The 27,500-nt window shown below is 37.7% G+C and overlaps 3 protein-coding genes across 4 annotated transcripts in view; 1 reads left to right on the top strand and 2 right to left on the bottom strand.

The window, feature by feature from the left end:
• Positions 1-8,578, top strand: part of LOC140952805 (coiled-coil domain-containing protein 83-like) — a 10,213-nt gene extending 1,635 nt beyond the window's left edge. The window contains exons 2-10 of the mRNA XM_073402256.1: positions 84-168; positions 638-806; positions 1,503-1,582; positions 2,557-2,644; positions 3,557-3,648; positions 4,583-4,651; positions 5,249-5,370; positions 6,380-6,539; positions 8,185-8,578. Of these exons, the coding sequence (XP_073258357.1) occupies positions 84-168; positions 638-806; positions 1,503-1,582; positions 2,557-2,644; positions 3,557-3,648; positions 4,583-4,651; positions 5,249-5,370; positions 6,380-6,539; positions 8,185-8,400 (1,081 nt within the window). The 3' untranslated portion in view covers positions 8,401-8,578. The remainder of the gene's footprint in view (positions 1-83; positions 169-637; positions 807-1,502; positions 1,583-2,556; positions 2,645-3,556; positions 3,649-4,582; positions 4,652-5,248; positions 5,371-6,379; positions 6,540-8,184) is intronic.
• A 2,517-nt stretch (positions 8,579-11,095) lies between these two features.
• On the bottom strand, positions 11,096-13,558 carry LOC140939066 (uncharacterized). Of its 2 annotated transcripts, none has more exons than XM_073388625.1 (2): positions 13,293-13,558; positions 11,096-12,613 (listed from the first exon to the last, which is right to left on the bottom strand). In XM_073388625.1, the coding sequence occupies exons 1-2, from the start codon at positions 13,529-13,531 to the stop codon at positions 11,935-11,937; spliced, it is 918 nt and encodes a 305-aa protein (XP_073244726.1). In that variant the 5' UTR covers positions 13,532-13,558; the 3' UTR covers positions 11,096-11,934. The 2 variants fall into 2 exon arrangements, with proteins under 2 accessions (XP_073244726.1, XP_073244733.1); XM_073388632.1 differs by having other exon boundaries at positions 11,096-12,610.
• Positions 13,559-17,606: 4,048 nt separating this feature from the next.
• The window catches only part of LOC140952794 (chromatin modification-related protein MEAF6-like), an 11,315-nt gene continuing 1,421 nt past the window's right edge, over positions 17,607-27,500 (bottom strand). The window contains exons 3-8 of the mRNA XM_073402244.1: positions 25,893-25,980; positions 24,990-25,035; positions 24,408-24,470; positions 21,507-21,540; positions 20,467-20,524; positions 17,607-18,771 (exon numbers count right to left, since the gene is read on the bottom strand). Of these exons, the coding sequence (XP_073258345.1) occupies positions 18,754-18,771; positions 20,467-20,524; positions 21,507-21,540; positions 24,408-24,470; positions 24,990-25,035; positions 25,893-25,980 (307 nt within the window). The 3' untranslated portion in view covers positions 17,607-18,753. The remainder of the gene's footprint in view (positions 18,772-20,466; positions 20,525-21,506; positions 21,541-24,407; positions 24,471-24,989; positions 25,036-25,892; positions 25,981-27,500) is intronic.

Genomic DNA, 27,500 nt, shown 5'->3' with positions numbered 1-27,500 from the left:
TGTTATGGTTGGGATATGCAGAATATGCAACAAGAGTTACATTGTTTTTGTAATAAATGCATGTATTAATTCAATAATTATAGGATAGAGGTGAAACAAAGGAACTTTGAGGATCTTATGTATGACATGCAGTCTCTCCAAGAGAAGAATGGAAGACTCAAAGACAGGGTAAGAGATATGGTAACAGGAAGTTCTGCACCTTCCCCTTCCCTAAACTTTTTAAGTTAACAAATTCCACATGGGTTAATATAATCATATAGTGCATTTCTGGTTCTTTTTATCCATTGCTAAGTAAGTCAATATATTAATTTAACAGAAACAAACTAGCACACAATCATGACCCCTACTTATCTGAGTTGCAAGATAGTGTTGTGAACATAGACAATGTCAACTTAATATAACAGTTCATTTTTCTGTCTGAAGAGTGGGGTCAAATCCAAGGGAAGTGGGGCTTAGTCCAAGTTAGCGTCAAAATTGGAGTTACTGGAGTTCTACTGTTACGTAGTAACTTTCTTTGTGCAAGACTACCAGATATGGGTACAATATTTTCTGATCTCTATTATAAGTTTTAATGGATAATAAATGTACAAAGAACATATGATGCAAATTTTAATTATGTTTTGTGATTAATTTACAGAATCAAAGACTGAAAGAAGAGCAGCTTCTACATATCAAAACTCTCTTAAAACAAGTGAAAGAGAAGGACAAAGAAGTGGAGAAAGCAGTGGAGGTTGGACATGAGCAAGTGGAAGCATCACTCCTGGAGAAATTTGATGCAATGAAGGCGGAAGAAGCAGACGTTCAAGGTAAATGTAGAATGAAGCTGACTGAATGGAAACTATTTTTGCTGAGATTATTACAGGCATATTTTTTCTCCATCATGAGCTTCCTTAGCACGGACACAATGGCCATTTAATTTACCAAGAAAAGTCTTTGACCAAAGTGGCATGCTTTCATACAATAAGTCTACGTGGTTTGAGAATAAAAATTGTATATTTAACAAGCTTCTTTGTAAATTGTTTTGGCAGTCAATGACTACATTTTGTATAGAAATTAAGTACCAAATTAACAACCTACTTACAGCATAAATTGCCAATGAGTATCCCAAAATACAAGAACCTATTTGGCAAACCTCAAAAAAGTAGTTTCTTATTCGCGGTGTTTACTGCATTTGTTACAACCATGTACAGTTTTTTAAATGTAGACATTGCTCTGAAAATGGGGTAGTTTCTTAGGTGTTAACCATCCTTAACTCTTTGGTTCTGCTGTGACTCTTACATGGTTGTATCACTTTACAACCATCAGGAAAATTAGATACTAAATAAAAATGATAAACTAAACCAACAACTGGCAGATTCTGTTAGTTTGTTACTACTGGTGGAAATTAAATTACAAACCATAAGGCTTCCCTTTAATTATATAAAATTTTGGACACATAAAGTAATGAAATCATAATTTTTTACTTTAATACACAGTTCAGAAATTGTTGCTTTTGTATTCAGTGCTTAATGATCAAATTGAGAAGAAAGAAGAAGAAATAGGAGATGTGAGGAAGAATATAAAAAGGCTTGAAGACTACAGGGTACAATAATATGTTTACTGACTTATTGTTTCAAAAGTAACATGATTATAATCAATGATTACATCGGCATGCCATACCTGAGTTCTATGCTTAAATGATTAGTTAAAAATAGTGGGCACATGTGATGATTTTAAGTTTTTGGTAGCATTCAATCCCTTTGTACCCGGGAGCATTACAATTTGTAGAATGTGATTAGGTTTTGCAATGAGTGTTGAATTAGCTCATCACTGGGCCAGGAACCTTGTACCAACCCTACTGTTAATTGCACCTTCTCCAAGCCCTTGGATTTCAATCTCTCTTTTGCGCATCTTTTGCACTTTAAAAAATCTTAGCCTGCGTCGCAGACACTTTAAACCGCTGAAAAGCTATTCCACCTCATTTATTGCTCCAGGGCATGAAAGAACCGCCAGTCAACAGACAATGTCCGGACTGATTGGGGAGTTGACCAGTCAACCTTTCGTCTTGAAAGTCATGTTGACTGGTCACATTTGATCGTTTGGAAATGAACTTAATTAAAATTTCCATGCTGTTCAGTTGTTTCAGTTGTTACCAGGACATGTATGTAGCGAGTCCCTGTGTATTATGCGAAACTTTGATCTGAAATCCTGGGTGAAATGCAACTAGAACCGTTGTTTACAATTCGCACATTGAAACATAAGCTTATTTTCATTTTGCCCACTGTAATTTATTTTTATTGTTGACAAAAAGTGCTTTAAGCTATAAGCTCTAAGCAACGACTGTTTTGGAAATATATAACGCCAGTTATGGTTCCTGGGCCCGTGATTTAAGAGCTATTTATCTTATAAATTTGACTGGCCAGAAATGATATATGACCGAGCTAAAATGAATTTGGCTGCTCATCAAGACCAAAGACTCTCCTGAAATTATTTCTAGCCCTGTGCTCATCTTAAGAAAACAGCTACAAGTACAATAATATAGGCTTTTAGCAACTTTTTCTTTCTTTTAACCTTCAGGACAAAGGTGCTGAGGAACATGCCAAACAAATAGTTTTACTAAAACAAGATTTGAAAGAAATGCAGGATTCACATGATGATATTGCAGGTGAGTATCATGAGCAGCTTATCAACTTTCCTCAGTCTCTAACAAAACTTTCAGCTTCAAGAAAATTAACCAGAAAATTCCAAACAACATCTCGTTTCAATTACAGGGGTCGAAAAAACTTGAATTGAAGCTTTTCCTTTGGGCAAGCACCTCTCACATTTTGGTTTTGGCCACTCTTCGTTCATCTTAGTTAATGATTTTGTTAGAGGATGTTTTGCCTGGACCTTTGCCCATTGGGCAAGTAAGGTTTGAATGTAACTTGCCCAGCAAGAAAATCTACCTGTCCTCAGTGGGACAACTGGACAGGACATTTTTCGAGCCCTGAATTACCCACTCATACCTTTTTGACAAATTAAGATGGAATCCATCAGCAAATTGAGTAATTTTAATTTTCTGTGGACAAAAACCTTGTACTAGAATAATTAAAGCAATATTGCATTCTTTTTTACATTTTTCAAGGGCTATAGATGTAATTCTTCGTTATCTGTAATAACACCAACCACTATTTCTCATGGGAGTCCGAAAAAATCAATGTCAAATTTCACAAAAAGACACCTTATACATGGAATTTTCATTTTACCCGTGTTTTCACAATTCTTGTGAAATTTGACATTTATTTTCTTGGGCTCCCATGAGAAATGGTCTTTGGTGTTATTACCGATAACTAATTTTATAGCCCTTGAAAAATGTAAAAAAGAATGTGATATAGCTTAAATTACTCTGGTACAAGATTTTTGTCCACTGAAGCTTAAAATTACTCGGTTTGCTGATGGATTCTGTTTTAATTCTGTTCTAAAATTATATATCTTGTTGTGTGGACAGGCAGTACAAGTTTATGCTTTGACCTTTCCTTTGGTTGTTATTAAAATGACTGTGGTTGAATGTCAAAATGTCTCCTCTATTTGTTCACAGCTCATTTAGAAAGGAGCTTGAAGATTGCAAAAGATGAAATTGAAACTTATACCGAATCCACAATCTCTAAGCAGAAGGACATTGCAAATGAGGTACTCGATTTCAGAACTTGTCTATCATAACTGTATTGTCAATGCGCTGTGAGTTTACATAATACTGACCCATTTGGCTGCTTGTTTGATTGTTCTTTCCATCCTTGTATCAAAGTTACATGCACTACAGTCTTTTAAACCAACCCCTTACCATTTTATTTACCCTCATTTTTGACCGATGGTACCCCTTTGACACACCTAGTTTAGAACATTGCATCGCTTTTAACTGCTACAAAATGCACTCTTAAAATATGAGCTTTTAACTGCTACAAAATGCACTCTTAAAATACGAAATTAGTCCCAAACCAGGAAATTTTCTCGACTTTTTCACAGCCATAAATTTTACTATTAACCATTTCAACCCCTTTATATGGGCGAATCTTTGCTGACGTCATTGTTTACATTTTTCCTCATTAGCATACGACTTAACTTATAGAAGCCGTAGCCATATCATATATGAACTAAATGCAAAAGTTGAAAGAGCTGATTAAGTTAAGCAATTTGTGCAATTTTCAGCTCTTTGCAAAGCTATATTGAAGTAAATATTAGCCATCAAAAACTGCAAAATTGCTGTGTGGCGAAAAAAGTTAATGAGCCATACATTCTCTGTAAAATTTCGTGTTTTTAGAAGAGAATTTCTCCGGACCCATTCGGTGTATTGGGCTCAAATTTTCAGTGATAACTGAAACTGTTATGCCCTTTCAATATTCAGAGTTTTTATTTTATGAGCGTCATCAAATAGTGATAAGCATATGTTAATGAGGCAAAAACTGTAAACAAAAATTCGCCTATACTTCAACAAGTCAAATCCCTATCCTTTCATATACCTGAGGCCTAAAAAAGGCATCCCTTTTCTTAACAGGCCTTTTTAGGGAGTCCCCCCGGGGGGGTCAGTAAAAATAACAACACGATAGGCATTTTCTTCTTTTTTCAGAAAGCAACAAATAACTTGGATAAAGATAGCTGTGGAGAAATTTTAGACAACAGATGGCTGAAAAAAGAGGTACATCTAACTGCCGCCTGGAACTGAAAACAAAGCGTTGGCACAAAATTTAAATTCAAAACTGAACGTTGCCTGTACACAGACTTTGTTTTCTAATCAACGAGAACGCAAGCGAAGCGAGCGCGCGAGAACCAACTCCCTTGTGTAGCGGGCAATTAATCCCCCGCGCTTTCTATTTTCATACCTGCACTTGACTATCTCTACAGAGAAAATAGAGGGTCTGTGAACAGGCTGAACTGAACGTTTACAAGGTCAATTGTTGTAAATTCTAATTTGGCCTACATTTCATTAGTGTTTGTCTTGCTAGCAGAGTTTATTTTTCTTCATCTTGGTTTTAGCATGCACGAAATCGTTCAGGCCGCCTTACGATTTCATCATGTACGAGTTTCTCTCGTACACGGTAAAAACCACACCGGAAAGAAACCTCCACTAGCACGGGATTTCACGTTTGGATGCTTTAAAATGACTACGTATGAAGCAATTAACAATGAGATGCTTTTGAACAGTCAGGGTAAGAGGCATGACCTGAAGATGGATCTGTTAGCATAAAAACTGGCCTTTGAATAATTGAATAATAGAATCATTTTCTTCTTTTAGGTTTCTGTTCATCGAAAAGGTCATGAGGAACTTTCAGAAATAGTCGAAGAACTGGAGAGACGAAACTTGGAAATTATGAGTGAAATGTTTGACTGTAAAGTGGAAGATCTCAAGTTTACAAGGTACGCGGGTCTTTGTATAAGAGCATTAATGATAGCTATGAGCGTTGAACGAATAACACCTGAAAAGTAAACGATGGAAACTATGCGGCTATGACAGTTACAGATATTGAAACAGAATCCAAATCTATAAGGCTAGTGACTACATCATTCTGCATTTGTTCAAAATCAATTCAGGTTAAAATGGTTTTAACCTAAAATTTAATTCTAATTCCAAATAATTCATCAACCCTTTGTAGTACTTTATTTTAGAAAATTAACGCTCCGTGAAGTTAATGTATTGGAATTTTTTATATGTTAACGTCAAGTTAACGAGAAAAGAATTCCGAATAAACGTGCGCAAAAGCGAGGGTCAGTGATTTTGTTACCTCTGCGTCCTGCGTCCCTGACGCATAAAAATCCTCAAAGACGTTAAATAAATTCTGGAATGCGTCCCCTAGGACGGAAAGATCGATTGATCGATGTGAAGATGTTTTTGTAGAATATCCTGTTTGTGTGATTTCTGTGGCTGTTGTGAAACGACGCTTATTTCTTTTTGTCTTTGTTGTAATTTACAATAGAAGGAGTATATTTTTATTTCAGTAAACTGTAATACAGAGTTTTGGAGTCTGTCGGCAGATTAACTGTGTGGTTACAAAAGACCCAGGGACTCACTGTTTTTTGAACTGGGACTCATGACTTTTCACAAGATGAGTCCCAGGACTCACCATAACTATTTCTAACAAAATCACTGGACGTTCACAAAGAAACAAACCTTGTTTAGAAAACAGGAACCGAAGTTAAACGTTTAATCCGAAATGGAAACTTTGTTCGTGGTACCTTCCCGATGGATCTTCACAGTTTCACTGATAGTGGTGGATCTCCACCCAGTGGTATGAAATTAGACGTTTACAAAAAACGCGACTTGAATCAACGGGAGTTTAAAAAATTTCATTAAGTGTTAACTTCCCATAATAAAGTATACGTTTCACCCAGATATCAGTTCATCTCAACTGACTGTGTTTCTTTTCAGAAAGTTTTATTTAAGCTGTGTTGATGACGAGGAAAGTTCAGATGAAGACGGTGGTGAAACGGAAGAGGTGTTTGCTTCCCACGGGGTCATAACAGAACAAGATGAAAAACCTGATGAATTACTAGATAATTACTTTCTTCCTGGAGAGGATGACTTTGAGGTCCGTAACTAACTTAGAACTAGTTAAGCAAAATCAGTTCCGAAAAGTTAGTTAATCAACAGCGATTTTGTGAAGTACATTAAAAACCCGCGAGTAAGAATCTGGTTTTAATAACCTGTTAGGCTAAAATTTGCCAGTTAGTATGCATGAACCTCGGTTTAAAATCTATAAAAAAATCAGTTGGGCAAATAAGACAAGTTAGCATTCAGGCAACCTCTTTCCCAGGGTTCTCTCCTACCCGCCCTACGGAGCGAGAGAGAGAAAGACGGGTCTCTCGCTCGCTCGCTCGCTCCGTAGGGCGGGTAGGAGAGAACTCTGGGAACGAGGTTGACATCCAGAATCCTCTATCGAGACATAGGTGCCTTTTCACTCCAACTGCAACGTAACGGTATTCAGATTTTATATAAGGAAATCTGGGATGAGCTGAATACGACCAAATGCTCTTAGCTTCAATGTATTTTTTCTTCAGAAAATAAGAACCTATTTAAGAACCTAGATGGCCTAAATTTGTGCTTATTACCGTCTATGTAGGAACCTGTTTAGGCTAAGTTGGGAAAACGCAGGTTCTTACTTACGGGTTTTTACGGTTTTCTTCTTCGAACAGTATAGCATTTAGAGCTGTAATTCTTACAACCTTTTCTCGTTTAAGGGAGGAGGTATCACAAAAAACTCCAAATTTTCGCGTAAACTAAGCTGGAATTATAGAGACAATCTCGCTGATGTGCACTGGCCTTTGAACGACACGAAAAACATATGAATTCATTCTTTTACCCTTTTACTCCCAGAAATAGCCGAAGTAAAAATTTTCGAAATTTTAATTGTTACAAAGCTGAAAAACAAATATTACTGCGTTATAATACTGCTGAATAGAATTCATGTGAATGGCAACACCATAGGATTACATCCAGCGACGCAAAAGTTAGAACCGCCTTCTAAAATTCCATCAGTCACTTTAACAGTGAAAGTGTACATGTCAAGATGTAAAACCTTCCGAAGTCAATTATTTTAGAGTGATTTCTCTCTCATAACACTGTCTGTGACTCTAAAGATGACTACCGCACAAATTGTCGAAACTTCTGTCAACCTGACAACAGTCCTCCTGTTCGGGACTCACTCGCCCGGACGATCATATTCAACCCACTTATGACCCGACTCTTGGCTCAAACTATTTAGTCTAACCCCGCTTTACGGACACCTCATTATCACGGATAGTTTGCTTTGTCCCTGGGGACAAAAAGCCCTTACATTTTCTGTAAATTCAAGCCGCTTCATACGGACACCCCGTTAATACAGACACTTCCCCCCCCCCCACTTCCCTCCCCCCAAATCTCCGTATTCACAGGGTTTGACTGTACTATGAAACATAACAGCTCATTGCGCCTTGGCAATTATCGGGACTTTCGAGAAAAAGGTCGCAGGTCACTGACGCAAACGCTGTGCAAGTTTTCAAGTAGCCTGTTCCAGGCTCTATGCAGAATTTTTTGCCGCCACCACTCCCTTCTCCAGATCACGCGCGTCTTATTTTTGCTTGGCTCGTTTTATTCTCGCGACGCTCCTAGCTACTATCCTAGAGCCTGGCGCAGGCTAATCTTTAAGTAGCACAGAATCTTGCTAATATAAGCGTTATTGATTTATTCTGTTTAAGGACTCCCCTCGTCTTGGGCCGCTGGAACTGCAGCTTCTATCAGTAATAGGAATGAAGAAACCGATCTTGCCTTACCCATCTAACTCGGAAAGTGGAGAAAACCAACTTGTTTTAGCTTCAGAATCGGCGGGCGTCGTTTCACGACCCGAGAACTACACCAGCCCTCACAACTGGCCCATTACTAACAACATGCTACAAACATTGGCCATACAATAAATATTTTGCAATACTCGTCAACTAAAAATGGATATCGAAATTTTGTATTGTTCTCACGTATTTAAGGTATTTAAGGCTAAGTTATTGTTGACATCCTTACTAATTATGACGAGAAAATTTGAAGAACAGATTGAACATATGCCTGACGCTCGTGATATGTCAGTATCTTTGGCAGTTTTATAATTTGTGTACATACAATGTAATATTCTGTACGATTTTAAGTGTAGTTGCGACCACAAAAATTAAAATACTGAAGAAAACTTTACAAGTGCTTAGTTTTATTTTGTTTTGACTCAACCTGCTGTGGAAAGGTCCACAACCGATGACTTGGACTGACCCTTAACCCGACGTTTAACCATTTATTCTACCTTACTGTTGGTTATTTTTGCAAAACTTGATTTCCGTGATCCCAAGACTTAAGAAAGCGAAACACGAATATAGGACACGCGAAATTTAAAACCTTGCTGTTCCCAGTTGTATCCCTCGTGGGTCCATGACACCAAATTCCCTTACCCCATCTACAGTGGAACCTCGATATAACGAATTCCTTGGTGTAACGAACGATTTTTCTTTACCCCTCTAATAGTAAAGTATATGGAAAAGAACCTCGATATAGCGAAACCTCGTAATAGCGAACACATTTTGCCAGTCCCTTGGCCCTTCGTTATATCGAGGTTCAGTGGAGGCATGGTAGCCGCGGGTTAACAGCTTGAATTTCGTATCTGGCGGTACGGTTCAAGCTTTGCCGTCGTGATGTTGCTTGGCTTTGTTTCTCTTTACCGCGTTTTCACTCAAGTGGCAAGCATCTTTCTTTATTGTAAGAAAAGAAAGCGTTTACTTGAAGATTTGTTAATTAATTATTAATTATTTGTCCATTATCCCTGAAAAGCCCCATAAGTGGAGAGGATAATTGAGTATTTATTATTATTATATATATTTCATTGTTTTGGAACACCAATATGGCCGCCAAGATGTCATATCAAACGCTCAAATTCAGTACATCCCCGCGATGGACTAACATCCCTTCTGGGGAGGAGTAGCAATACTCCTAGGTACTCCTTGCCACAGAAACTGGGATGAGCTCCGTTCGTCAAGTGAGGGAGCGGGGGCGGGCATGGCTATTTACAGTTCCTATCTATACTTCACGATACCCGTCATCATTGCACAAACAAACACTCTGGCAGTGAAAGGGTTAACGATAATCAGCATGGAGTCCACGCGATTACTCCCACTTTGAAAACACTGGTGATCCTTGCAATCTGATTGGCTCTCTGTAGCATGATTTATCATGACAAATCACATTTTTTTGTTTGCTTTAAATCACATCTGTTGTAAATCGCGTCATTCTTGTTTTAAATTGCATCATTTCTATTCTAAATCGCATCATCTTTTCTCTAAATCGCAAAATTTCTGTTTTCACTTCAACAAGCCGACGACCGATCAATAAAATATTGGCACTGACTGAATTTTGCGATGCCAAAATGGCTGTAATATAGTAGCAATTGAACTTTGTGTCGTGCAATTTTGGTCTGAAATCATACTTGTGATTTCAAATCGAACTACTTCTGTGCGATCGTCCAATTTTAAAATTGCATTTGTTGGAAACAAAATTGAGTATTTCCCTTAAAGAAAAGACTGAATAGGACGTAAAAGAACCCACATCACTATTCGAAAAGAGTAGGGGTCGTAGACCTTTACGGGTTGTGGGACTGGGTAGGGATGGCACCTCGGATGGGACCTGAATCCCGTTCGTGCACATTCCCTCTAGATCTGGGCAGGCGTTTGTCCAGAAAAGCTGTTAAATAAAGCACCGAAGACTGCAACCACAAGGAATCTGCGCTCTTTGAAGCGTGAAAACAAGCAAAATAAATTCGAACAAATATTAACCTTTGTTCGAATTTATTTTGCTTGTCTTACGCTTCTAAGAGATTCATCAGAGTTCAGTTTTCCTTAAACCCCCTGGATTTCATCATTTTACGTTGTTTCCAAAACAAACAAAAAAAGACCCAACGCAGATTCAGTTGCATCGGTTTTAATACGTCAATCCCATATAGTATTACGCCTTCGTAATCGGAAAGGCGCGAACTGGCTTGTTTCCCGCGCCGCGCTTGTTCTCATCGCTCTCCACCAGGTCCGCCCTGCTCTCCACCGCTGGCTTGGTTTCGCACTGTTGTTCAACTGTTTTCTTTAGACAGTATAATTGGCAAATAATATTACTTTACTGAGAAGAGTTTTAGCATCCAATGATTTTATTAACACTACCATCTTTCAGCTTTAAGTAACTAGGTACAGTAGCTTGATACATATATCCTATTTACAACATGTGGTTTGAAACTAACTTTTCGTTCGTGTAAAGCTTTGCAACGCTGGAGAAACTGGCTTTAAAGATCTACGTATATATATACAATATACACAACAAGAAAATAACTTAACGAAAACCACTTACAGCCAGTTTGAAACTTGTAATATACTGGTCTCAATCAGTACTACGTTACAAGACATAAGTTTGTACCGACCAGAGAGTAACCCTATATACAAGAGATAAATAGCAACAAGAATTCTGTACCACAAAGGCTCAGTTTTTCATACATATGCTTAGGGTTAATATACTACAATAATAATCCTGATAGATTTTTCTCCTGATAGTGTTTTGAAGTTGTTATCCCTTAGTTAGGGCCAGCTAATTTCCCTTATATATACCTCTAAAGATCTAGCATCTATTTAGCTGTCAAATGCCCTTATGCTTCTCAACTGACTACAGTCTAAACTGGAGGAATTGGGGAGAAAACTTCACTGGAAAACAACCTTGTTTCAGCATATCCTATACAAACAAGTGAACCTTAATAAAGACGACAATAAATATTTTGACATTAACTGAACCTTATTAGTGTACTCTTATATATTTCATCTAAGCCTACACAGTACACTCACGCACTTCTAAGAAAACTTAAAACCTTGCTTTTTGTAACCCTGGTGATATAGACAAGCGCAGACAACAAAACCCAAAACTATGCATTGTGAAAATGATAACGCGGGTAAAATGGAAAACATGACCGTGTAAAAACTAGAAACGTGTAAAAATGGTATATGCGTCAAGTGTGAAACGTTACATTGCAAATATGACATCACTGCAAAATGGGTAACTAAACAGGAAGTGTCGATATTAAAGATCAGTCGTATCTTATTACATAAACAAAACTCTGATGCTTCTTTCTTTGAAATCACCGTGAGCAGTTTGTAATTTCTGAGTGTATAAGGTTTTAATCATTCGTTCCTTGTTTTCTAAAAGAAATGCAAGCGTCCATTTCTTAGAAGCGGAAAGTGCAAAAAGGAGAGACTTAAGAAATTTGTCAAAACTTTCACCCTCAATTAAGAACCGGCAATAAAAGTTCACCAATACTCTCACAGTATCTCCCACTTTTTAACACCTGAAGTAAAGACAGAACGAATTTTGTACTTTGTAGAGCATTCAAAAAGCGCCACAGCCATCGGAATAAAACCAACAGTTCCCGTCCGTGATTTGTTGGAACAACCCTACTCGCTACTGCTAAATGGGGTTCCTTTGCGACCAAGGGAAATTTTGTAAGTATGACCGCAACTAGTACAACAAGGTAATGCTTTCTCCTCCTTCTTGGGGATATACCAGCAACGGACGCAGCGGATCCTGTACTTTTTGTACCTGATTCCGCAAGCGTTGCATAAATGAGTGCCATCTTCCGCATCGCGCCACAAAGGGGTTTTAAAAGTTCCACACGACGCACACTCCTTCTCGACTTGAATGGGCGTCATCATCCCCAAATCCATATCACTCGGGCTTCTATCGTTGAACAGCGACTCTGGAGAACTTTGAAGCTTAAAAACAGTCGGATTCAGTCCGGGTGAAGCAAGCCTTCGTCTGGACGTCTTACAACTCTCGAAGTCGAGGTTTGAACAGCGACGCTTCTTCTTGGATGTAAAGCAGCAATCGATCACCAGTTGCGCTTCCGAGCGTGTTTTCAGCCCGCGCTTTCCTTTCTTTAGCTTCGTTTTCATGTGGAAAGTAACGCCCTTGAAACTTGGATCGCAGTGATTAACGCTTTTCATCGGCTTCAGAGGTTTACGAGGACTCACTCGTTTCGTTAGCTCCTTCTTCGGCGTCTGTAGCAACAATATTTTGCCCTCATGGAAGACATCATTGGACGCTTGGCTCGATCCTGTGCTGTCATCACCGCTGCTGAAGGTACAAAGTAAATACATTTGTTCAAAATTAAAAATCATATACACGTACAAAAGTACGGTTTAGATTAAAGGATATGATGACGACAACAAAATAAATGGATAAAAGAAACGTGTCAGGCTAAACTTGCAATCAAACTGATTGACAACAACAAATTGAATTAACTTGCAGCAAAATAAACAAACATTTTTGTATCTATTTTTTCTGAAAAATATCTGGACAAGGTGAAACAAGTGGAATATTTTTCACGTTGTACATATGATGGGATAATTACGCTTCATTGTCACCAGAAAAAAAAGAATGATCCGTTTCAAAGGTATTCTTTCAAATGCAAATTGTCACAATGGTTCTAATTTGTCTTTCTCGAGGGAAATAAAACTTCGCGCAAAACACTCTTTCCACCTTATATTGATTTTTCGGGATGTTTATCTCTTATCTTGTAGCTGCAAAAAGAAAATAAACTTTACTGTTTGAAAGCAAGGAAAGCAACTGGATGGAAAAATTTCAAACAATTTGAGTTGGTCATCGCAAATTCGTGGAAGTCCGCTCAGTTTTGCCCATGGGTATTGAAACACACATGTTTTCTTTACGACACAGCTGGTTTTACAGCCAAAACTTGACAATTCCAGCAATACTTTTGGAGAAATACAGGCGTCATGACGATAACAATAATTACCTTGAAAAAGTGAACGGAGTGCTGGAAAAGATGTCTTCATCGTGAGAAGCACTTGTGGAATCAGAAGAAAACCTACTCTCCTCGCGGTCACGATTCTTCTCCTCGTCCATCAGCGAAATGGGATCATACGTTGTTCCATTCATGTTGGGAAAAAATCCCTCATACCTGCGAAGATCAGCCATGGATTTGGGGACGCCGTTTGATGGATAAATCATATGTTTTTTGAAGAACGATGCCATGTTTCTTGCAGAGCTGCTGTTCGTATAAAAGATCGGAGAGAACTGAAGACCGACGTGCAGCCAAACAAGTTTGAGTTCCGCGCCAGGCAACTCTGAGCCAATCAGATTACAGCAATGTGGCGCGCAACTGTGGAGTGCACGGCGACTTGCTGACAATTTTCCCTCCTCTTTTTCACAAGCTATTCAGGGCAAAAAGCGTCAGGTCTTTGTCATCAGCGCGCTTTTTGGACCTTTTCTCATACAAATTTCTGTCAAAAGTCACCAACGCCGCTACAGGCTTCTTAAGAGTAATAAGAAACAATGGAAATGGCTGTCAAATTTGTCTTTCATAATACCCAACTTCAATCGAATTTCCTGATAAAAGTTCGTCCTCAGCACTCCCGACGTGATAGTGTTTTCAACTTCCCAGCAGGGATGGACTTGGGACAGCAGAGTCGAAGGAGAGTGGGAATGCAGCATTTCAAAAAAAAAGTATTATTCTCTTGAAAGATATCCGTCCAAGCGTGCCCATCCCACTCCCCTTCCCGGGCATTCGTCGGGCATTTGTGACGCTACGTGCAAACGGACGCAAGCCAACAACTCCCAACAATTGCTGGCCAACAATGTTGGGTTTTCACGTAGCTAGAAGTTTGACCGATTTCAAAATTTGCGTAACAACTCCCAACAACATACAACAAGATGCAACAGGGTGTGCAAACGGACGCAATATGTACCATCCAACAATGTTGTGAGTTGTTGGCATCACGTTTACGTCAAACGGCAAAAGCGAATTTGTACCAAGTGTTGCCCCTTTAACCTTTCGTTTACTGTTCTTTAGTTCAACATATAAATTAGTAGTTTCAAGCAATTTTTTATCCATAAGAATTGTTTTGAGCTGTCTTTTTGAGAAACTCTCAACTTGAATGAGAATCTGATGTTTGTCGTTTGCCGTATGATGCTTAAAAAACTGTCTTATGTTGCGTCCTTTTGTAAGGGGCTTGACATTTGTCGTTTTTTCACTTCAGAAAGCTGGAATTGCCTTACTGTGGCACCAGCAAAAAGAGTCCATGAAAAGAACACGTCTGGTCTTCTTAAATGAATGAACATATGCCCCCCTCCCGACCCCAGAGGCTAAAAGAGATATCGTAAACTTCCGTTATAAGTTCGCTAGTTGTCAGGGTCGGCCAGGGGGGGTAGTGGTATACCAGTATACCCGAAAAAAATTCGCCAAAATACCCAAAAATACCCAAAATTCATCCAAATATACCCAAAATTATACCCACGTATACTTTATACCGTGAAATTCAAAGAAAGTGATATACCGAATACCCGTATTTAAGCTGTAATGTACCGTATACCCGATTTAAAAAGCCCCTGTATACAGTATACCCAAAAACCCTGGCCGACCCTTGGCCGACCCTGAGTTGTACACCCGTGAAGACCATCGACCTGTAAACAACAAAAACTACATCCGGTTATAAGCCTCCCCCCTCCCCTCCACCCGCCCCGGATATAAGACCCCTTGTAGCTTGTTTTGAAATGAAGTAGAGTTCTTAAGACTTTTTGAAGCTTAAAAAAGAAAATAAAATGTAAAAAGTATCTTTATCAGCACTGCTATGTAACGCTTTTTTTGGTCCGGTTATTTATAAGCCCTCCTAAAACCGCTTTTACGAAGAAGTTTTAATGCAGTACATAGTATGTTCAAATGAAAAAAACCTAAAATGGCCTATTGAATTAATGGATGTATTAGCAATCAATTATTCTTTAATATTAAAGAAAATCAGTTATATAAGTCATATAAACATGGCGCTATGAGAGTTTTCACAATGACAGACTGTGAAGAAAAACGTTTTGCTTTTCTCGAGTTTTCCAAATTTTACCTTAAGACACGACGATAAAATAAACTTTTTCATAAGCAATCACTTCATAATGATATAAAATTAATCGTAACATAAACCCTGTGCAATCTCTGAGAACATTATATATTTAACATTGCAATATTTCCTTGTGATTTGTAAATAAATGATTTTGCAAAAAGAAAAAAAGTATATATAGCCAGATGAGTACAAGCAAGAGATCGCTATTATGATCTCCTCGCACAAGCCATTATTTTATAACTTCGGGGTGCATGTGTCAAAATGAGAGCAACTTTGCGAATGCGCGGTTTTAAACAGAAAATGTGAGATTTCCTTTTATAGGGTGGATTCATTTGCAACAAAGGCGTATAGCCGCCGCATTTCCTCGTTGGGATTTTTTATTACATTCAAACCTTCATGTGCGATCATCTCTCGTAAGCGACCGTCTATCCAAAGCACTAAAATTTCCCCAAGGGAAATCACTACAGCTGGAACCTCTCGTAAGCGAACGAGACCACTTTTTTGGATAACGGCTTTAGGATGTTTCATTTTTTATCCTTCTATAAGCGACCAATTAAAAAATGCGATTAAATTAATTTTAGTGGCAACATGAAACTACGCAAAACGTAATTGCATGTTCAGATCTCCTCCAGGAGGACACCCCCTGTAGGTCGATTCGCGTAAGCGACCATTGAGCCTTCTCATTTTTGGTGGCCACTAAGGGAGTTTCGACTGTATTTTTAACTTTAAATATAACAACAAAAACAAAAACAAAAACACCCACAGCAAACGTGACCGCCTTACACCGAACGGTTTTGTAAATCATAAGCACCCAGGTTCTTTGATCATGTTTGGCTGTCAGGACCCGACAATGGCGGTATAAGACGTCGGCATAATACCATTGTTTGTTTGTTTTTGCTTTTTTCTACACACTTGCAAATTTTCGTCTAAACAGACAAGATATAAAGTGAGGCACCTGGCAGAAAAATGTTATATCAATAAAATAATAAAAAACTAAGACTTTATGGGACGGTGCCTCTAATTCGTCCAAAATTCGTTCTCGTTGAGTTTCAGGCTACAGTAGCATACAACGAATACAGTGTGAAAAGGGTACATTGCTATGTTGATACTCGGTAGCTGCCGGGGATGGACTGCGAGTCAGCAATTGATCGCGAATTTTCTCATGCCAGCTTTCTTTGACATGGATACAATGTAGGTTATGCCTTTATAAAATATTGATGTATAAAATGTCGCAAACAATGTACTACAATAGAAGATTCAAACGGCGGGTGGGGGATCCAGGCTGCTCTTAGCCTGCTAGCCTGTTCCAGGCCCCGAGATAGTCGGGTCTGCGAAAGTGAGAAAGCGCGAACATGAAAATATAACGGTTCAGTTTCGCACCATCCCCACTATCTCATTAACCTGCGGGCAAGCTCTCTATGTGGTAACCTCCTTTGCAGCCGCTAAGAAGGAGACAATCCATTCGGTTGACCCGCGTTAGTAATCTCTCGCTACTCAAATGAAAAGCTTGTTAACCAGCTACAACAGGAGACAAAATTAGTTGAGACACTTTGTCCTGAATAAAGGGCCTTTCTGACGTTTTACCGACTTCAAAACAGGAAAATAAAGCTTTCCCTTCCCCATCCCCTCCACACAATGTTGTGCCGCTGTACGAGCTACATGTAGAAACCAACAAACACCCTAACTCTGAATGGAGGGAAGGGGGGTGGGATGTGGATTGTTTTGTTCTCTGAAGTCACCCTATTTGAGTACAATGTCTCAACAATTTTTGTCGCCGATTGAAGGATGTTCAAATCTACATCTATGACAAAAAATCAATTTATAAAGTGATTAATTTACTTCTAATTAGTACGAGACCCAGTCTTTTTCTTACCCATGGCGAAATTAGTGTAATACTTACCACTGAAGAGTGGCAACGACAAGATCTAGTGGCCTTTTAATGAAATTAATGTTGATTACAGGCTGAGAGCTTCACGCATTTGGTGAACAACGGCACGTCAGAGCATGCGTTGCAGAAATTCCCATTAAAAACTTATTCAAAAACCCATTTATTCTACATACAAAATAACCCGTCGAATAAGTGTCTCCTTTTTAAATCTGCTATATACATAACTTATGTGTTTGTGTTTAAAAACATTCGTCTGAAAACTTATAGATTACCGGAATAAAGAAAAAATGACTTTTCAACACTGGTCAAGCAAAAAAACAAACAAACAAACTTGACTGATGAAATACCCGGGCTAGTTTATTAAACAGTACTTAATGACTACACTGAACATAAAAGAGTACATAAAAATATCTGCCAAGTCTGGAAGGGAAACTTACTTATCACAACACTGATAAACACCCCTCTGAAAAATTTAGCACCAGATGCAATAAGATGTCTTCATTTCACCCGTATGGTCTACCTAATTGAAAATTAATTAATGTAATGTTGGGAAAGTACGGTGGCCCAGAAGGGCCACACATGCAAATTAAAAATGTTGCTGCAAACTAAAAATTTTACCTGCAAATTAAAAATGTTGCTGCAAATTAAAAATAGGACATGCAAATTAAAAATTGTACATGCAAACTAAAAGTATTACAAGCATGTAACATGAATGGGCCGACGGCTGTAAGGCCAGGTCACACGGCTCGGACCAGGTCCTCATCACTTATACTGCGCGTGCAGGACTTTTCATTATCAATTTGCATTCATATGTTTTCTATTTTCAATTTGCAGCACAATTTTTAGTTTGCATGTACTATATTTAATTTGCAGGTAATATTTTTAGTTTGCATGTACAATTTTTAATTTGCATGTACTATTTTTAATTTGCATGTGTGACCCTTCTGGGCCACCGTAGGAAAGGGTAGAAATTACATGCATACATTTTAACCTCGAATTGGACACAGTTTCAACTGTGTTAGAAAGTTACTAATCTCCTGTTAACAAATTCTTGGAACTGCCCTTGTTTATATATATATATATATATATATCCTATTTCATAAGAAGGTGATCAGTCTTAAGAATTACACCCAGCATTACAACTCAACTAAAGCATTAGCCGAAAAAAATTGGACATAATCAGCAATTTCGACTGGAGAAAGAAAAACACAATAACTCAAATACACGGTTTTATAGAGGATTAACATCAGTTATTAATAACTTTTTACACAAGTGAGGTGAGAAAAAAAAACAGTTTATATACAAACAAAAGATAACTTCACAAAATAATCAGAGAAATAGAGCCCTCCTTATATCTACTAATGACTGTTCACTGGTTATTGAAACCACCCACAACCCTTTTGAATATTACAGATAAATTACAGGTAACTTCTGGTTCTAAAAAAACTCTTTCACGTGAATCTTGTTCAACAATTCTCTTAATCTTCATGTTCATCCTAAAAATGGAAAAAAGTCACATCTCAGTGAAACGCTTTTCTCTAGAGGGGTGGGTGTGGCATGATATTTCAAAACCAATGTCTTCATTGATATGCAAGGAAAAAGAAAATTTCAAACAAGTTTCGTGTTATTATAACAAACACGAGATGCAACATTGTTATTGAATATTCAGACACAGAGGAGGGGGTTGAAGAAATAAAGCACGATCAAGCTTTTTCAAATTGACTCCAATTTTTCTACTATTGGATGAAACAATACATAAAGCGTTTGATATAGCCCCAGGAGAGTGCATTCCAAACAACCAGGATGATCAAATGGAGACAACAATCCAAACCCCAAAAAATCCCTGGACCAAAAATTGCCTGCCAAAACCTCCCATAATGAAGGTTCAAGCTTAAGAATTCCCCAAAGCAAAAACGAATTCCTTTAACAACAAAGTTGGGCAATAAACAGAGTGGATGAGAAATCAACAAAATTAATTGAAGCCTCAAGCTGGATACACCCCAAAGTATTGTATAACTGGTTTTATGGCAAACGTATTGCGAGATACAATCAATTTAATGTGTAAAATATAAAAGAAATTACAAAGCAAGTATGGTTCTACTTTATAAGGCTTCTTAAGCTGAACTATGCCACCCCAAAATGTGGGCACTTCCATGAATCTTCAGATTGTTTTGAATACCCCCAAAAAATCCATACTTGAATCAAGCCACACAGAAAAATATTTGCCAAATTATTTTACAAAAAACAAAAAAAACAAAAACTCCTTTGATCATTCCCATCATTTGGAATCCAAAATCCAACTCCCCTGACGATTGTTTTATCAATTATTGATAATTTCTGAAGAAATGCAAAGCTAATGTTAGCAGCAAAAATATTATGATAAATTGTAATTAGCCCAACTGCCCCCAGAAATTCTGCCAAAAAAATCCTGTGGATTGTTTGCAATGATGGTCACTCAACTCAATAATTAGTAATGGTAACAGGACTGAGAGGAGTCCAATTCGGTCTGTAATCATACGAGTGATTAACAAAATCAGACGACCGCATAGCGGGAGTCCGATTTGTTTAATCACCAGTATGATTACAGGCCGAATTGGACGACACGAAGTTATGTTACCAATTAATCATAACTTTAACAAAATTTGTGATATATAGGGCTCTTTTTAAATCAAAACACAAGAAATTCCAAGATTTTTTCGTTAGCAATGAAAAAAAAAAAGCCATTTAAGCGCGCGCGTGATGGCGCGTACTGTCCAATTACTTAGGCATGACGCGTACTGTCCTATTAAACTGTCCTATTAAGGCTGAAATCAGGGCAGTTGAGAACCAATCAGATTTGAGAATTTTGTTATAGTTATGATTATTAATATTACTGTATGATATAGCATGCCTTGCAGATGTAATTTAACCCAGTTAGTAATGTCTGTGAAGCAGCGCCAAAATCCTTCTACTGAGCCTTCAACAGACTCAACAAATTACCAGAAATGCATTTCAAATTTCCTTTCAACCTGATTGGCAAATCAACAATGGCTTTTTTAACTGGCCAATCATGGTGCATACTCAAATCCTGGTACGCAGGGGTGGGAGGGGGGAGGAAGGGGCCAAGAACAAGGATTTTGCCACTATTTTGAAGACGGACTTAACCAGAGTTTAGTTTTGACTGTTTATGATAATATTACAGTAGACAATACCTCTCCAAAGCTGGGTTCCCTAGACCTGTGACCAGCTTTCTTCACTCTTAATTCAATCCTAAAAAAAAAGGCAAACAACATATTCCTGGATTGGTACATATTAAGATATTAAAGAACACTTGAAAACTAAGACTTAGGGTCAAGGACCCAATCTTTCTTACTGTATATCCAATTTAATGACTCCAAGAGAGCATGCCCACAGGCAACCCTAGTTAACCGCCCCTTTGGTATCTAAGTGTGCCTACCACTGGTCAGAACTGGCTGGCCAGACCTGTGCAGTCATAAGGAGAATTCTACTATTTATCAAGACTATCCAGCCAGATCACTTCATTTCTAAATGGTGTCCATGAAAGTGACAGGTTTTAGTTAAAAAAGGGAAAAAACTAAAGCTACATGTACGTGCAAATGGACGTGACAACTCCCAACATGTTGGGATTTTTTTTTCTGTTTGCAAGTAGCTAAAAGTTTGACTAGTTTCAAACTTTGCATAACAACATGCAAAAACATGCAACAACATTCAACAGGGTGTGCAAACAGACACAACATCCAACACTGTTAGTAGCTGTTTGCCAACAATGTTGGGTCAGTCTTCACATGGCTTAATACTTCATTTTCAAAATGACCAATCTGGCCAGCCAGTTCTGACTTTTGGAGAGTGATCACCTCTTAAAGTGACCAAGACCACTTTTTGAGCTGCCATTTTTATCATTTTCCATTGTATTTAACATCTTGTAAGCCACCACTGCCTTGACTTGTTGTCTGAGGTGACAGCTTGAAAACTACACATCTTCACATTTTGGGTGGTCGCTTACTGGAGGTTCACCTGCACTTTCCATTCTTGGTAGATCTAAAATATTACTTAATCTACATTTACGTGCTTTACATTTGGTAATGATGAAAGTGAGAGGAGGGGAGTCATTTCAAACAAAAAAAAGAGGAATGTAGAAATTTTGTTTTTTCACCAGAACTCTAAAAAAACAACTCTCCTTTAAAAAGTTACACATGTAACTCTCCCTAAAATAAAAATAAAGTCAGTTTACCTGTGCCTCTTGTGCTTCCTTTTCTTGTGGGATCCTTGAATTATTGAAAAATAAAACAACTTTAGTACTTAAAATCACAAAGTTTTTTTTTTCACTCGAAATCTAGCCAATTACAAAAGTGACACTCATCAAGCATTCCATCCAACCAGCCATAATGAAATGAATGAAAATTGGGCAATTCCAGAAAATATCCATACCCAACCACGGACGGCTTCCATGTTTCAACCCCCCCTTGCCTTCGGAAATTCCAAAATGTGTTACCCCCCCATGCCCTCAGAATTCCATAATCGTAAACCCCCCCTACCCTTCAGAATTTCCGTTTTTTTGGAACTACATTTTCGACTTGGCAATGCCTATATGGACAAACGAACATGAATTTATGCCTCCTCAAGGCTGTGATCTAGCGGCGTCAGGCGACAAGCTTTACTCTTCAGCGACAAGAAAAACCTACCGCTAGTAGCCAGGCTGGGCAAACTTCTTTTTAGGTCCGAATTTGGCTATAAAAATAAACAACACTAACGGTAATTTTACTCCTCTTTGTTTTCTTGTGCTGTTTTGACGTTTACAAAGCAAAATAGCTCAAATTCAGACTGTTAAAATCTTTCGGCGGTCAAATATACCGTCGAGTCGTGTTGCGTCCTTTTATACGTCATGTAGTGTGCACGAAAAGTGTTCAAATCTGACAGGCGTTCCTTGTAAGCCAGGGACTGGTGCGAGTTTTTTTACTGTTCATCTGACGGGAGCAACAAGAAACTTGCAAGCAGTAAGATACATATTCAGTTTTTTTTCATGTGACAAGAAATTCATCAAGGTTAATGTGAAACCCACGTTCTACTGTTCACTTCTATAAGTTAAGAGCGTAAACACGTGTCTGATCTATCGGTGCTTGTCTTCTGCTTCCGCGGTCATACGTTCGTGGTTTATTTACGAACTACAAAAGTCCACAACAATAGCGTTTTCAAGGAACTCATTCTACACTTTCTACTCCAGAAATGCCACCCGTGGAATTCCCCCATGCCTTCGGATTTCCAATTGTAAATACCCCCCATGCCCTCAGAATTCCATAATCGTGAACCCCCCCCTCCCCTTCGGAAATCCTAAAAGCCGTCCGTGGTATGGTATGGATATTTTCTGGAATCGCCCATTGAGTTAGTATAGGTAAATGTGTACTTGCAAACAAGTCAAGCAGCAAGTAACGGCCTTATCCCTTATGCAGCTGCTTCTTTACAGCACTGAACAACAACTGAGTTCTTTGTTTTTTGCAGATAAATTGGGATTCACCAAAACATAGCAGGCATAGTCTTTTTAGTTAACTGAGTTATTTTTTGATAACCTGGTCACAAATACTTTTAAAAACAACCTGGTTAAAAGAGTTTAACTAGATTTATTTCTATGAATGAAATTTAGAGTTGTTTCCAAAGACCAGTTTCATCCAGGTTTAATCGCTGAGCTGGTGATTCTGCTTAACCTTTCTCAGTGTTACTACATCATTCGGTCACTTGATAATATACCAGTTGAGCACAAACTTTGTAGAAAAAGACAAACAAACAACACTGCCTTGTGTGCTCTCCAATGACGAATTTATCGGTACCTTTGAGTCTATTTATCTATTTATTTATTTGTAGGTTTATTTCTCACCTGTACAAAAAACTTTCTGGGATAAAGTACGTTTGAAGAATTTCAGTCAAGCATCGGTGATTAAGTTTATACATGCAATGCTTTATCCCCAGGGGGGTACTCCAGATTTCAAGTGACGGGGATGATCAAATTGGGACCAAAATCAAAACCCAAAAAAATCCCTAGGCCTTCCAACAAAACCCAAAAAAATGTTTGCATCAACTCCAAAAAAATCCCATGTTGAATTTGCTAACCTTAAAAATTTTCAGAAAGCATTAAATGATATCGCATGAAAAATAAAAACATTAGAAATTGAATGTCTCTATTTGTTTACTCATCATACTATCTGAAGTTATCATGAATCTTCATAATTGTTTTGAAGACCCAAAAAAATCCCTACTTAAATCAAGCCACCCAAAAAATACCTGCCAAATTTTCCAAACCAAAAATATCTTGGAATTGAAATTTCAAACCCAAAAAATCCTTCTATCATCCCTGACACATGAGAATCTGGAGAACCCCCTCCTGGGGCTTTATCTGTGTTTGATATTATCTGCATGGGATTTTGTTGAATACAGTCATTGTAAGATTATCTCACCAAGCAAGATAAGTTTAAAACATGATACGATGAACTGATCTATATGAACGGAATGAAGATGAACAGCTTGCACAATGGTTTAAGATTTGGTCCCTTTTTAGTGATGTCTGGTTCACTGAGCAGCCAGACTCAAGTACAATGCAAAAAAGCTGAACTTGGACGCATGCATGCATGGTAAAGCCTTCGGAAAATTCTAATGTGTATCTGGAGACACATGATTGATTGATTGATTGATTGATAAGATTATACTAACCTTGGTTAAACTACCCAGCTATGTGGTTTCAAAGAAACCACTCTGATTACGAAAATAATATATTGTCCTTTGTGATTTGCATAACCAAGCTGAAACTCAACCAAGACCTGGGGTCAATTTAGTTTGCAAATGACGGTATCTTTCTAGAGTCTGGAAAACAACTGCTACACTTGTAACTTGCACTTGAAAAAGTTTATAAAAGTAAATTGACCTCTGAAATATACAGAAGCACTCACACTTTTTTCAACTGGTTAATTTGAATTAGTTACTTGAAAATGAATCTGCTGGAGCAGCCCCAACCAAAGAATAACAATAATAATATTATTATTCTTTCAACTAGGAATTCTTCTTTCTACAAGTCTGCTGTAACTTTCCAATTGCTGTACAATAACTGTCCTTTATGTTGTGATTGTAATGTTACTTTAAACTATACCTTTGTGAACTCTTCCAATATGACCATGTTGGTGATGAATCTGGTCTGAGTGAGTAGGCTCTTCTACAGTAAAACAGAAAGAATGAACTTAAATCAGTCAAAAGCTAAAACAAGCATCCATCCACCTTTAACAACCAACAATTTTGTTTTGACATTTTTTAATTTTAAAAACTAATGAGAAAACAACTTCTTCTCGTGTGGGAAAAGCAATGATTTTTTACCCTATACCTCACAGTCAGATTCTATTATTCAACAAAGAGAACAAAATACAAATTAAGCCAAGGAAAGTCATGTAGAACAAGTTCAAATATGAAGATAATTTGAAAGTGCTTGCACATGACACTCAACATTATACTTGACAGGTTTAACCGAATAATATATTTTACAAGAATAACTGCTGCAGATTAACTCCATTATCAGGTTAAACCAGATTTTTCTTTGCTCCTATGAATAATCAGAGTATGCAGGCAGATTTTACCTACAGCATATTTGGATGAAAGATTTGATGCGCTTTTCTACAAGGAAAGATGTCAGTGCTACTCTGTAATTTCTTTCATTACAAATGCTTAGCCTATAACTTACTCTTTTCAGGAAGAGGCTCTGTGAGTCCACCACCAGCCGCTATGGCCTGAACACAAAAACACAAAAACATAAAAAACATGCATTACTACAACGTTAAAATTCTCCCCTTGCCAACAGTCAAATAAATTTTATGTATACATGTATGTGGCAGTTGTAACTTTCAAATCTGGACAAACTCATGCAGTATGAGAATTTAAATAAAACCTGCAGGGAGAGTTTTCACAAGGCACTGTTACACTGTAGTTTAAAGGCACTATAAAGGGGAAGTTTCAGGGTTGTCAAAAGTAGCCGGCTGCCGGCAAAAATCGCCACCTACTTGCTTAGTATCAGGCGGCTACTCTGCTTGGCACTTCTTTACGGATGGTGTTTTTTAAATAAAATATCCCTGGACTGGCCACTTACTTTGACAAGTCAATTTGATGATGAAATTTGGGTTATTCATCTTGGACAGGTGATGTTTGAATGATACATGTCTTGTGATTACCAAACTAATGTACTGTGAAACCTGTATTTTAGTGGTCACCGTTGGGGAATGGCACAGGTTGAGTGTTAATCAAGAAAATCAAAATGGGGACAAACTGACATACATGTATCCATCACAGAGTAATCAAGCTTCGGTTTTTGGGATATCTGGAATACCTACATGTAATCAATGTGGTCTTGATAAAGTTATCAGCCTTGGCCTTCTGCTTGGCTGGTAACACTTACCTTGACCTTGATTATTCCAGATATCACAAAAATCGAATCTCATGAGAATTGTTTTATTATACATTGCTTTGAAGAAACACTGTATACTGAACCACAGAACACATTAGCACTTTTGCTGTGAAAGCAAGGTGATTATCCAGGGCTTTTCATTCTGTGGCAGGATTAATGACGGCATCGATGTATTATTATACTTACAGCATGCGATGTAATTGATGATTTTGAGAAAAGCCTCTCGGCATCTTTAAATTTTCTGTTTCTTCTTTCAACTTTTGTGTTTGTCGTTCTGTAAAAATACAAAATGGTAATGATAATAATGTACTGCACCTGGTTTTGACAACATCCAGCTCTCTCAATATAGAAGCTCTAATGATTAAAATATGCTTTGCACAATGACCAGATAATTATAACAATTATATATCTACTATTATCGTAGTCAACTGCTGCACAGCCCTATACTAGACACCAGAAGCCAAGTGTAAGAGAGGAAACTCCTGACAATGAATGGTAGAGGGAGAGATGAAGACCCTAAACCACACCTGGGGTACCATCTGCTAGCTGGCCCAGAACAACTAGACAGGAGTGGAGGACCTTTGTTGCTGCCCTTCATGCCAGTGGGCATTGTGGGCAGTGAGTAAGTAACTGCCACAATATAATATTTCTTATTATAATACATTGATGGGTGGGAAATTTTATTACTCTTTTCACCATGTACACTATATAATTATGTAACATCAAATCCTTTATACTAAATTTAACAGAGGAATGTTAGAGGGCTGTAGACAACAGCTTTTAAAAATGTGCAAATACTTGCAGAAAGGAAAGCATCTACAGAAGGTCATCTTTTCAGTGACTCAGTAAAACTGAAGATAATAATAATAATAATAATAATAATAATAATAATAATTTTATTTATATAGCGCTAAAATCCAATAATTGTCCAAAGCGCTACCTAATTACAAAAAAGAATATAAAAAAAAATCTAAATTATAAAATATCTACAATATACAATATAATTCAAATATAGCCTAAGTTATCTACTATATAAATAAAAAACATCTTAAAACAAAAGGAATCTCATAACCTATATGCTAACTTAAATAAAAAAGTTTTAAGGGATTGCTTAAAAGTTGCCACTGAAGCACATTTCCTAATCTCTAGAGGTAAATCGTTCCACAATTTAGGTCCTGCAATAGAGAAAGCTCTGTCTCCATATGTTTTCAATCTGCTTCTTGGAACCACTAAATATTCTTTACATGAAGAACGCAATGACCTAGAGTATGTTTTAAAATTCAAAAGGTCAGAAATATAAGAAGGCGCAAGGCCATGAAGGGCCTTGTATACCAATAAAAGGACTTTAAAAGTTATTCTAAACTCAACTGGTAACCAATGAAGATTAATTAAAATAGGAGTTATATGAACATGCTTCGGTGTCAGTGTGACAACACGAGCTGTAGCATTCTGAACTGCCTGTAGTCTAGCTAACAGATACTTAGGAAGGCCATGTAATAAGGAATTACAGTGATCAAGTTTCGAACTAATAAATACATGGACTAAGATTTCACATGTATCTTGGCTTAAGTACTTGCGGATTTTAGCAATATTTCTCAAATGATAGAATGATGATTTACAAATGTTCTTAATGTGCTCCTCAAAACTAAATATGCTATCAAACTGAACCCCTAAATTACGAACAGAGTCACGAGGTGCAATGCACTCAGAACCAACAGTAATGTGACCGATGTCAGGCATAGGATGAAATCTGGAACTGATGACTACAAGGTCATTACCAAGATGGTAAACTGT

The sequence above is a fragment of the Porites lutea genome, chromosome 1 (assembly GCF_958299795.1).
Source record: "Porites lutea chromosome 1, jaPorLute2.1, whole genome shotgun sequence".
NCBI lineage: Eukaryota > Metazoa > Cnidaria > Anthozoa > Scleractinia > Poritidae > Porites > Porites lutea.
Note: the sequence above shows the minus strand (reverse complement) of the source record. Positions and strands in the feature narration are given on the sequence as shown.

What these genes read in the sequence shown, in the direction of transcription:
- LOC140939066 (XM_073388625.1), bottom strand. Translation starts at nt 13,531, where the DNA reads ATGGCATCGTTCTTCAAAAAACATATGATTTATCCATCAAACGGCGTC. An exon ending in ACTCCGTTCACTTTTTCAAG is followed by an intron (nt 12,614 to 13,292) that starts GTAATTATTGTT and finishes TTGTACCTTCAG; the next exon opens with CAGCGGTGATGACAGCACAG.